General features: G+C 51.9%; 1 protein-coding gene across 3 annotated transcripts in view; it reads right to left on the bottom strand.

Moving 5' to 3' along the window:
* ARHGEF7 (Rho guanine nucleotide exchange factor 7) overlaps window positions 1–12,931 on the bottom strand; it is a 125,380-nt gene that overhangs the window by 55,769 nt on the left and 56,680 nt on the right. For all 3 annotated transcript variants that reach the window (XM_060079574.1, XM_060079573.1, XM_060079575.1), the window contains 2 exons: window positions 12,665–12,795; window positions 6,563–6,764 (listed from right to left, as the gene is read on the bottom strand). In XM_060079574.1, coding sequence (XP_059935557.1) covers window positions 6,563–6,764; window positions 12,665–12,795 — 333 coding nt within the window. The remainder of the gene's footprint in view (window positions 1–6,562; window positions 6,765–12,664; window positions 12,796–12,931) is intronic.

The following is a 12,931-nucleotide window of genomic DNA, read 5'->3' as shown; positions in this document are numbered from 1 at the left end:
CCCTACAGCGCCCAGTAACATCAGTGTCCGTGTGAGCGTGCGTTTCTTATGTTACTCTAGAGGGACACTCACTTCCACATTCCAGAACTAATTACCGACCACCTAACCGCAGGCCGCTCTGTACATATGTGAGGTTCCCCACAAGCCCCCGAGGGGCCAGGCTTACATGTTATACTCTCCCCACCCAAAAAATGTGCATCAGGAAGAGAGAGCATGGAGAGGCACAGCCCCATCCTGGGTGCCTTCAGAAACGGAGCATCACGCGCACCCAGGCACACGTGTGCATGCACACGCACACGCCCAAACCCATTCCATGCCAAAGAAGGGGGTGAGGGTGGAGGCTTTTCCCTGCCACACTGATGAAACAAGGCTCTGTGTCACCCTGTCCCTCTCCCTGCACAGGTTATATTTCTATCAAACACTGTTCTTTCACAGCCAGAGTAATAACTGCGTCCAAAATCCAGCTTGCATTTCACGTCACTTTAGTATGCCAAAAATAAACAGAAAATACTGGAAAATGAGAAACCTAGGAAATGGCAGTGTGAATGCTCATTAAACATCACACTGCAAGTGAGAGTAGCAAGTGAGAGTCATTTAAGTTCCCACATCACTGCCAAGCATGGCTCATGACTCAGCGGCCCAAGCCCACCCGATCCTAAAGGAACATTTACAAGAAGTGCCTTCACTGTTCACCGATGAGAAATGGGAGAAAGTAAACTCAGCGCATCAGAAATAACCACTTAAAAGAAACCTGGTGCACGAGGTGCACACATGAACCGGGACTTGTGAGCATCCCGAGCCCACGGGTGCCCCCAGCAGCAGCCCAGCCACAGCGGTGCTCACGTTCTAGCCCACGGGAGACCCAGCGCCTCCGCGTTCCCTGAAGGAGGGCAGCCCCGGCGCCGCTCCCTACAGCACCGGCCTCCTGGGGGCTTTCCTTCCATCTCCCTCGCATTTAAGAGACTACTGCGTGCGCGTGTAAAATACACACATACATCTGTGTGACTAAAACGAGTTTCACATATTCAGGAAGAATATCCAGTGCGCTTGCAGCAAAATGTGAAATATCCTCAGGCAGACTCTTGGAAGAGATCTGTCTTCAAGGAGGGAGTATTTCAAACAAGAAACCACACACAGGCCAAAGACACAAACGGGGTGAAGCCTGACCAGAGCACTGCCACCTCCGGCCACAAGGGGGCAGGCGACCGCGGCCCCGCACACGCCCCGCCCGAGAAGCGGGACAGAAGCTGGACACTGGAGACCTCACCCGGAGACACGCAGCCCAGCGGACATCACGCAGAAGGAATCTCAGCTTTGTTTATTCGATAAAAATATCAGTAAATCAAATCAAAATTTAACGCAGAAGAGAAACTCACTGTTTAAAGGAAGTCGGTGTTTGTCTTTGGTAAGGAAATGACCCTGACATGATGGCCAGTTAGAGGAGTCTGTATGTTGGGACCTGGCACATTTTCTTTACAGAAAATTAAGCATTAATGACACTGTGAATGACAACACTTATGCTAAACTTGGTCTTTCAAAAAGGAAACCTATTCCAAAATCAAAAAGCCACATTAATTACTAAAAAAAAATGCAATACAGAAATGTTATTGTGATCCTAGAGTTTCACTCTCAACTGTTACAGAGTGACACGGTAAAAACATGGCTTCACATCTTTCCTTCTCAAATGCCCACGTCTAAAATCAGACGGGGACAGCTTTCCTTAGAATATACTGAAGTAACCTGAGCGACACCCGGGATAGAAACTTACCAAAAGAGGTTATTCCTTTGGTTCAACAGTCAAATAAAGAATACTTAGCATAACAGATCACCAATTTAAGCAAATATGTTATTCCCTATATTTTAAAAAAGAAACAAGACAAAAAAGGAAAGGTTTCAAAGTTACTTGGGTCTCAGTTTGGTATGAAAAAACGAGGGATTCCATGTGACCCCTGCAAACAGCCCCTGGACAACAATGCAGTTACACACATACGATGAATGGGGGTCTCTCTCCCTCTCTCTCTCTCACACACACACATACGCACACATGGAAACACAGGATTAAGACACAGAAATAGGAATTTTAGGCAGAACAAAGTGATGCAGTCACTCCTGAAGCAGGTAAACACTCATAAACATGCAATGGCTGGTTCTTCTTAGAGCCACATCTGCACCCCCCCGCCACCCCCGGCTCTCGGCCCCCAAACCCCCCTCCAAACGTGGGGCTGAGAGCCGGACACTCATGCCAGGCTGCTAGACACTCAGAGGCCAACAGCTGTGAGCAACCCGCCACCACAGAGGACACTGACCACACTCACACAGCCACCTGCAAACAACAGGCGACACGGACCATACTCTCATCCACCTGAAAACAACCCTCTGGGACTATCTTTTCAGTGCAATTTTCAAAGGTTAACTTTGGAGAAATACCTGAAAAGGAAAAATTCATTTGCACTCATTTGCACTCTTACTATGGTGACTCAATATCAGACCAGAATTCCCATTTAAATGAGTTGTGCACAGCAAAATTCAAGAAGCCCAGATTCAACAGACGTCTGCACAATCAGCAAGTTCCACTCTTTATGGCTTGCCCCACCACCAGCTCTGTGACCCCTGAGGACGTGCCCACCACCAGCTCTGTGACCCCTTGAGGACGTGCCCACCACCAGCTCTGTGACCCCTGAGGACGTGCCCACCACCAGCTCTGTGACCCCTTGAGGACGTGCCCACCACCAGCTCTGTGACCCCTGAGGACGTGCCCACCACCAGCTCTGTGACCCCTGAGGACGTGCCCACCACCAGCTCTGTGACCCCTGAGGACGTGCCCACCACCAGCTCTGTGACCCCTGAGGACGTGCCCACCACCAGCTCTGTGACCCCTGAGGACGTGCCCACCACCAGCTCTGTGACCCCTGAGGACGTGCCCACCACCAGCTCTGTGACCCCTTGGATCTCACTGGTAAAGAGGAAGACCACGTCACCCTCACCCTCCGTCCGTGACCCAGCACCCTCCTGGAAAGGGTCCAGTGCTGCTCTCTCTCATCCCTCGAAGAAGAACAAATACTCGGCCTGCCCCAGCCCTCAGGCTCGAGGGCCGGCACTGGGGCTGCCCCGCTGCCCCAGGACTGACTGGTGAAGACGGGCAAATCCAACCAAGCTGCAGACTAAGCCACATTTTCCAGCAGCCATGTCCGTAAAGCCAAGGCAACACTTCCCAATCAGCCTGACAGTGGTGCTGGGCTCTCAGCTGGTTCTACACATGGACACATTAAAAGGAGGGTATTATGTGTACCCTGTGCCCTGGATATGCCAATAGTACTTATCCTCCGGAGCTGTGGTGAGGACGGAAGTCACAGATAAAAAGCACTTTCTATAGGAACCAGAACGTAAAAGCGTGGCTAGTATTGCTTAACTGTATTATGATGATAATGAAAATATACTGCTTTTATTATCAACAATAGAACAATATCAACTATAGCAAAAGAGCAACAATGAGATACCACTCGACACCCATTAGGATGGCTATTATCAAAAACAAAACAAAACAGAAAACAACAAGTGTCAGCAACGATGTGGAGAAACAGGAACCCCTGTGCATTGCTGAGGGGAATGTGAAATGGTGCAGCTGCTGTGGAAGCAGCACAGCCGTTCCTCAAACAGTGAACACAGTCACTGTATGAGCCGGCAGTTCCACTCCTAGGAATATACCCAGGAGAACTGAAAGGACTCAGGACAGACATCTGTACACCCATGTTCACGGCAACATTATTCACAAGAGCCAAAAGCTAGAAACAGCCCCAAGTCTAGGAACAGAAGAATGGATAAACAAAATTCGGGTGTGAAATAAAACACGTACACATACATATGTACTGGTCTCAGCCCCCAGTTCCCGGCACAAGGCTCCTGAAGCCCTCGGAACGTCCTGACAAGGCCACCGGGAGCATCTTCTGTTCTAACACTAGGTCTCTGACCCTGTTCCTGACACACAGTCCCTAAACCCCCTGGAGTTTCCTGGGTGATAGGAGCGTCCCTTGTTCTCATGAGGCGACTCCGGGCGGGCTTCTGGATGGCTCCTGGTCACCACAAAGACCGAGCCGTGATTAGAAGCTTGGAGCTTCCAGCCCCACCCTATTCTCGGGAAGGAAAGAGGGCTGGAGATTGAGTCAACCGTCACTCAGGCCTCTGTGATGAAACCTCGGTAAAATCCCAACAGCGTGGGGTTCAGAGAGCTTCCAGGTTGGGGAACACACCTACGTGCCAGGAAGGTGGCACCCCAACTCCACGGGGACAGAATCTCCTGCGCGTGGGACCCTTCTGGGCCTCGGCCCCTGCGCCTCTTCATCCGGCTGTTCATCTGTGTCCTGAACCATATCCTTTCCTACGGGATAAACCAGTAAACCTGAGGAGTGCTCCCCCCGAGTTCTGTGAGCCCGTCCAGCAAACTATCGAACTCTAGGAGAGGGTCACAGGAACCCCGATTTACAGCCAGTTGGTCAGAAGCCCAGGTGACAACCTGGGGCTTGTGGCGTATGAAGTGGGGTCAGTCTTGTGGGCCTGAGTCATCAACCTCTGTGACACTAACCCCAGGCAGATGGTTATCAGAACTGAACTGAACTGCAGGACACCCAGCGGGTGTGATCCAGTGGTCTGACGTGTGGAAAGCCCACACACTGGTATAAGAAGTGCTCCAAGTGTGGCGGCAGTGTGCGAACAAAGGAGAAACACACGCGTGTGAGGGTTTATCAGTGGCAGAACCATACAAGGGCATATTATTCAGCCTTAAAAAGGAGTGACATTCTGACACACACACTACAACACAGGTGAACCCAGAAGACATGCTGAGTGAAATAGGCCAGTCACAAAAGGACAAATTTTGCATGATTCCCCTAATATGAGGCTCTTAGGAGTCAAACGTCAGTCAAGACAAAAAGTCGCATGGGGACTGCCAGGGGCTGAGGAGAGACAGGAATTGTTTAGTGGGTTGAGAAGCTGGGAAGATGGAAAAGCTCTGAGACGGACGGTGGTGACGGCTGCACAGCAACGTGGACGTACTTAGTGCCGCTACACTGTACACAGAAAAAATTTTTTTAAACGGTTAAAATGGTCAATTTTACATTATGGTAAATTTGACTACAATCTAAAAAAGACAGAAGAATCACGTGTTATTCCCTCCCAAAATCCAACACCAGAGACCTTTACCAATCAGGGCTGCAGGCTGCCTTGTTAAAATACTTATGGTTTGACGTCACTGCTAGGAAAATACTTGTTTTATCAAAACTGTCACGTTCACTTTTAGACAGCTTTTCTTCCTGCCACCGCAAAAAACCAAAGAGCAGCAATGACCGCTCCCCGAGGCCCGCAGCACTGGCTGGACCAGCCCGAACGAGCGAGCCCCGCTGACCCCACGAGGGAGCGCCGTCCTCGCAGCCTAACCTGAACCGCCCACGGGCCCCGGGGCTCCTCCCCACGCGGAGCCGCTCCCATCACACTCCTTCCACGCGGCCCTGCCTGCACCGCGGACCAGCACCACTCTCCCCAGGCAGAACCAGAACAGCGCAGCACACAGCAAGGCCTTTCCAGTCAACGGACGACACGCAAGTCAAGTCCCAGCAGACTCGGCTTGCAAATCTCTCCCCGCCTCTGCGTCTCCGGCCACCCACTCTTCCCTTCAAGACGCTGGTTCTGAAACCTCACTCACCAGAGCGCCCACACCCCAGTTCCACGTGAACACAAACATATACACATACACACAGGAACCCATGAAGGCAAGGACTACGTGACTGCACTGATACAACCAGCAGTCTCTGTCCATAAATTAATGCTGCTTCAGGGAACGAGGCACTACCGGGCAGACGTGCCCGGGACCTGCCATTACCCCCCCGTGACGCCACGCAGGACAGCACCACGCACACACACGCAGAGGCCGTGCGCCAGAACTCCCACACCCATACCGGAGTGACATAAACCACAGATCCCAGGCCGCAGAGAGAACCTGCGATGCCACGATGTGACTCTAGGCAGAAATGAAAAAAGTGCCAGGACCACTATTCCCTTTCAAAATAAGATAAGCCTCTGAGTAATGTTTTAAATTCAGTAATGTTAAGCAATTGCAGAAAACCGAAGGAAAGCAATGCATTTTAAAATGCTATTATTAGCACAAAGAAAAGGACAGAAATTACTTAACTGTACATGACGGGCAAAAGCACCCACAGCAAAGAACTCAACACAGCAACACAGCCTGCGTGATAGAGCCAGCCCCCAGTCCTGACACTAGCCCTACAAAGGGCGATAAATTTTACCTTATGTAAAAGTGTAACCACAAAAATGAAAACCGACAGATTGGAGATGTTTCTCCTTACAAATGGAAAATAACAGAGTAAGTCTCTATCTTAAAGTGCTGATGTCGCAACAGAATGAAGAGTGAGCCTGTGACCGTGCAGCCCTTTCCCCAGCGCGGGGGGCAAACACCACTCCCCCTCGCAGAAAGGACACGGGAGACTGGCCCCGCCCAGGACGGGGGGGGGGGCACGTGCCCCACCTCCTGCTTCCCCCGCCGGCTACTCACCGCTGGGCTTGATCTCACGCACGTAGTTGCTGGGGAACCAGCCGGTCCGGCCGCTATGCGTGCCCTCCCACCAGCCCCCTTCCTCCACCCGCGTGACGTGGATGACGTCGCCTTTCGCAAAGGACAGCTCGTCTTCATTCGTCTGCTGGAAGTTAAACTTGGCTCTTACGACCAGCTGATTGTTGCTGTTATCCGTCATGTCCTAAAAAGGGGAGAAGGGAGGAGACGTCATGAAGGACACACGTTCTACATCGTGATGACATGAACAGATTTCGCTTGGACAGACGGAGCATAGCCACCCTGTTCACGCGGCAGAGGAACGCTGGACACACCGAAGTCCCCACGGCCCTGTCCACTGCCCCAGGTCCCGTCCCGGAGGAAACCCTCAGTGGCTGCAAAGGTCTTATGCCTGCCAGCGTGGCGCCTACATGAACAGAGACGCACTTCCACATACACTTACACACTACACACTTCTCTACAGTGTGCAACAAGTTAATACACTGTGATCATTTTCCCAGCAGTCCTTAATTACTTCAGTCTTAACTGCTTAATATTACACTGTATGGCAGCGCCGTTAGTTACTTAACCAAGTCTCCACTACTAGACTTGACACCGTGTCTAGTTGTTTTCTACTGCTAAACAAGGCTGCATCAGAACTGTCTGCACATGTCTTTGCACACGCCCGTAAATGAGCCGATACGTTAAATGCAGGTCAGAGAACACGGATGACACATTTTAAATCTTAACGCCCATTTCTAAGTTGCCCTCCAAAAAGGTCCCACAGACCAGCGCCAAGCGACATTCCCGCCAGCAGCGTCGAAGACGTCTGACTGCTTCGAACACTCACCAACACTGGATACTGCCAAACCGACAGGAAGAAAGGGTACCTCATTTTAACTTGCATCCTTCTCAGAGGTTAAGCCTCACTGCAGATCTCTGAAAAGTGGGCAGAGGAAGGCAGACTGGCTACAATGTCTTTCTGTCTCCATCTATCCCAGGCCGGGTGCTGGAGAGGCTTGCAACCTGGAACTGCCAACGGAAGTCGACAAACAAAAATCCCCAAGCAGAGTCTGCTCTCCTGGCCAAAGGGGCGGGAAAGGGACAGCACATGGGCCACTCAGCCAGCACCCGGGTGTCCAAGGAGACCAGGCAGGACGTCCCGTGGCCCACCAAGCCCCAGAGCTCCGCCAGCACCAGTGACATCAGCCAAGATGAGGCTGAGAGTCCAGCATCCAGTCCCCCCAGGTGGCAGGAGGCAGCCCCATCTGCCCACACAGGTGTCCCCTGCCCTCCACCCGGCCTCGTGGGGGGAGCCAGGCCCAGCGTCTCCCCGACCCCCCTCCAGCAGCACTGTCAAGGGTCCAAGAGAAACCCCAGTGACGCCAGGTCAATGAGTCTGACCCGACACCACTGCAAGGAAACCCAGCTGTCCCCAGAACCACGGCCTACCACCCTCGGCCAGGACCGCCACAAAAAACCCATCAGCCAGGGCTGCAGCCCAAGACGCAAGATCTCAGCAGGATCCAGCATCTTCCAACACACTCTCCAAAGTGTCTAGGATAGAACTGAAGACACCCCGTATTCCAAGAACAAGAAAAATCGGAGCCTGACTGAGAAAAGACATGGATCCCAACACTAAGATGAAGCTCTCTCAAAACAGACAAAATAGAAAATCCCAGAAATGAAACAGAACTTACAAAATCTACTCAAACTGACAGAGTGAAAAAAAATTAAGAGAGGGCTTCCCTGGTGGCGCAGTGGTTGAGAGTCCGCCTGCCGATGCAGGGGACACGGGTTCCTGCCCCGGTCCGGGAAGATCCCACATGCTGAGGAGCGGCTGGGCCCGTGAGCCATGGCCGCTGGGCCTGCGCGTCCGGAGCCTGTGCTCCGTAACAGGAAAGGCCACAACAGTGAGAGGCCTGCATATAGCAAAAAAAAAAAAAAAAAAATTAAGAGAGCCCCAGGGACTTGGGGGAAATGACACAGATCTGAGATTGGAACCATCGAAGTCTTGGAGGAGAAAGGACAGAGTTGAAAAAGGAGTCTAAGAAATACGGCTAAAAATGTCCCAAATGTGACAAAAGACACAAACGCACAGAGTCAAGAAGCTGAGTGAACCCCAAACAGGAAACACCTAAAGAAATCTGGACCAAGTCACACCGTAACTAAACTTCAGAAAACTAAAGACAAAAAAACTTGCGTGTTAGGATAAAAAAGACATCTGTGGATATGCAAGATCTGAAAAACTTTACCTCCCCTGCACCCTTGCTCAAGAAGTTAGTATAAGATGCACTCCTCCAAAACAGGGAATTAACCACGAGAAAAATGAAGACAGAGAAAGACATGGAGGAAGTCGACTCGGGTCAAAGGAGTCTGCAGGTGATGAAGGAAGCACAGAGGCGGCAGCTGGCACATCCTGGCTGCAACCAAGAGACCCTCCAGCGGCCAGAAGACTTCACCAGCGTCCCCCAGGAAGAGGAAACTGAAAAAACCCTAACATGTCTGAATGCGCAAAGACGAGATTCTTTCAATAAAGGCAAGAGACCAGACTATAATCTGCACGAGGTGCACAGAAAACTAAAGAGGTCGTCAGGAAAAGAACTAAAGAGGTCGACAGAAGGTCGTCAGGAAAGAACAGTCCCAGCACACGGTGGCCCCGCTGTGAGTCTGGGTCATGATGCTGTTGCGCTAACACCCACGCAACGAAGCCACTACAGGACTCAGCCACGGGGAAGGGGGGCCCAGAAGCACCCGTGAAGCTAAGGCCCAGGGGAAGTGGAAGAGCCCCGATGCCCCCTGCCACCGTGGGACGTCCACAGTGGCAACACTGTGTTAGTTTAAAAAAACCAAAAACCAACCTTTATATAAGGCATTTTATTTAGAGAGACACAGGCAAATGACTAAAGAACCAACAGAAAAAATGGGAAGTGGTTGTCTCTACTGATTTTTTCCTAATAGCGAGTCTTGGAGAATTACCTGAGTCTTTCAACAAGGTTCATGTATCACTAAACAAGATGAAGAAGATAAAGCACAAAACAGTGCTCAGGCAGAGCTTTGAGAAGAGGAGCTGATATAATGCCTAAAATAGTTCGTGTGTATTTATCTATTTATGTGTTTATACGTTAACTGCTGGAAATCGTGTTTATTTAATGATTCAAATTAATACATTAAACATTTATCTAATGAATTAAACGTTTAATGCATACTTCACATTTAATACTTATTCGATAAAGCAATCTCTCATCCACATTTGGCAGGAACCCTCCGGCTGACCACTGTCCCCTCAAACGCGGGGTGGCAGGGGCACCTGAGCGGTGAGGGCCGGACACGGCACACGCTGTCCTCGCTCTGGTCAGAGAAACACGACCCGCTCATACACCGTGCCAGGTTCTCTCTGCAGACCACTGTCATCACTCATCAGCCGTCTACTCTGATCTCCATGACTTTCTCCTTTCTGTGACTTCCCCGGCTTTGCAGAGCCGATTCGGGTGACAAATTCCAACAACGGAACATGACACGTAACCAACACAGGCGCAGAGCAGGCCCCTAAGGAGGTCAAACTGCCCTGGGAGCCCTGCTGCCGGCCTGTCTGTCCCCCCCACTGCTGGGCGCACGCCGGCTGACATGCAAGTGGCACGCGGGGCTCTCGTCAGGATGCTGCCGAGGCGGTGACCTACACTCTCCCTACAGTTGCAGGCCAGGCAAACACCAGGGACGTCTTCCCCACTTCAGAAAAGGACACTCCACTAAGCACAGGACAGGGCGACATCTGCACAGGGCTAGGCGGCCAGTCTGGACCCCTTCACTTCTGACGCCACAGGTTCCCAGCCGTGGAGCGTGGCCTACACTCAAGGATGGGCTCTAGGAGCGCTGTGAGCGGGCGCAGGCCCAGGCGGGGTGAGGACCAGGCACCAGGCAGACGGCCCAGCCCTCCGCACGGGGGCCGCCACCACCGTTGCTGCCGACCCGGGAGGCTGGAAAGGGTGTATTCAGTCACTAGCTTACCGCTTCAGCTCTTTTCCTCCGCTGTTCTAAAAGCTCCCCTGAAACGAGGGGCAGAGAAATCGTTATTCCCTTTTTTTTTTTTAAATAAATTTATTTATTTTATTCTTGGCTGCGTTGGGTCTTCGTTGCTGCATGCGGGCTTTCTCTAGTTGCGGCAAGCGGGGGCTGCTCTTCGTTGTGGTGCCCAGGCTTCTCATTGCAGTGGCTTCTATTGCTGTGGAGCACGGGCTCTAGGCGCATGGGCTTCAGTAGTTGTGGCTCGCAGGCTCAGTAGTTGTGGCTCGTGGGCTCTAGAGTGCAGGTTCAGTAGTTGTGGCGCACGGGCTTAGTCGCTCCACGGCATGTGGGATCTTCCCGGACCAGGGCTCGAACCCGTGTCCCCTGCAGTGGCAGGCGGATTCCTAACCACTGTGCCGCCAGGGAAGTCCGAAATCGTTATTCTTACCTAGCAGGTCAAGAGGAGTCTCACCGCGTTCGCCTCATGAGCGGCTCACCGGGTCCACGGCACAGGCAAGGTAGCTGGGGCTTTTTAGTTCCGGTGTAACTTAAACTTTCTCTCGCTAATGAAACACCAATGCTATACCTACCGTGATCTCAGCAACATTCATCACGACAGAACATCTAACTTTATTTTACTAAAATTATTCCTTTGTAATCCAGTCCTCATTTACTCAAAAATAAAACAAACAAAAAAACCGACGACAACTGCCACAAGTGAATGGGTCAGACAGCAAATGTTTCTTTGTCCAAAGCTTGCTGATTTTTCTTGCATTTTCCTTGCGTATTTCATAAAGCTAACTGAAACTATTTTTCAAGTGGTCTGGGCATCTTCCCCTGCTTTGGATCACAGAGCTCGCAATGGGACCCTCTAAGTTCGTCCAGCCTCACGGGGTGGCCGTGAGGGTCACACGAGTCAGTCCAGGTGAGACACCGAACCAGCCAGAGCTGGCACAGAAAAGAAACGCTCCAGGTGTGTTGTGTGGTTCACAAGGCCTGAAACAGGGCAATGGGACTTCTCAGAGAGGAAGAACCGTCACAGACACACAGCAGGGAGAGCTAGTTCGAGTTCAGAACGTTCCAGAACACACAAGAATTATGTCCCTTCTGCAGCTCTCCATTTGTACCGCTGCTTCATGACCAAACTCAAAGTCACTTCTCTCTACAACACACAGCTCCAACGAGGTTAGCTTCCGTTTCCGAGGACCACAGCAGCTTACTGGGCAATACTCCCTTGCGGTAGAGAGCAGTGGTCTCTGAAGACTCCAGGAGGGTCGGTTCTCCTCAGACTCACAGGGCGAGATCACTGATTCTCTAGCATACAATAATTTACTAAAGTGTCGCATGAAGCCAAGTCACAGCACCGGCTGATCGAGCTGAGGACCAGGCCGTCATCCGGTCCAGAGCGGGCTCGGCTGTCCGGCAGGCGGACACGCGCCCCAGCTGGTGGATGGGGCGGCCTCTCCCCACGGTCTCTGCTCGGCCCTGTCCTTCACCTTCCCAGGTCCTCATTTCCACGCCTGTGCTCGCAGCCTGTCTCCTGACGATTTACAAATGGGTTTTCCTCACTTTCCAGGAGGACTGTTCATCTCAGGTGGCTTCCCCACCTCACCAGCACCGTTATAAGGCAGCCCCTCCTTCACAAGCTGCATCCTGACTCAGTAGGGCACTGTCACGCTTTCATAAAGAGAAAAAAACCCTCTAGGTTCTTCGGCTTCCAACCATTTCTTCATCATCTAAGTACTAGGTATGGATTTCTTATTCCCCAACTTCTGTACCTTTGTGCAGAGTAGGTAAGAAAATATGATGCAAGTGACCAGGAAAACATTTTAAAGCTCACATCCCTCCAGATAAACAGATATATATCTTAAAACAGAGTGCCCCAAATACACAGATTTCTTAGAAGCTGTCATGAAGCACGACACGCGGATAATCTGGTGATGGGCAAACGCCAGACCCGAGAACAGGAGCCACGGCAGCAAGGGCAAACCCCCCTCTGGCTGAGCAACTCCCCGGAGGCCCGTGTGTCCTCCCATACACGCTGCGCACACCCGGCTCCCCAACACACTCCCATTCTCAGGGACCAACTCTCACACTTACCAAACTCCGATACTGGCCCTGGAACAGTTTTGAAGTCCGACCGTGCGAAGGCTGGGGTCCCAGGGAGTCGAAAGACTTGATCCGGTGAGAGGAGGGCCGGGCACACACGGAGTCACTTCCCAGGCCGATGTCTGCAAGGTCGTCACAGGGGAGAGAGCGAGCTGAGTCCCCTGACACCGCGCCCACACCCCGCACCGGGCTCCGAGGGTCGGGGGGCCACCCGCGCAGGAGACCAGGAGCAGAGTCCCCGCCACGGGACCGAGCGAC

The sequence above is a fragment of the Mesoplodon densirostris genome, chromosome 17, assembly GCF_025265405.1.
Source record: "Mesoplodon densirostris isolate mMesDen1 chromosome 17, mMesDen1 primary haplotype, whole genome shotgun sequence".
Lineage (NCBI taxonomy): Eukaryota > Metazoa > Chordata > Mammalia > Artiodactyla > Ziphiidae > Mesoplodon > Mesoplodon densirostris.
The sequence above is the reverse complement of the archived record's forward strand: the minus strand, read 5'-3'. Positions and strand labels throughout refer to the sequence as shown.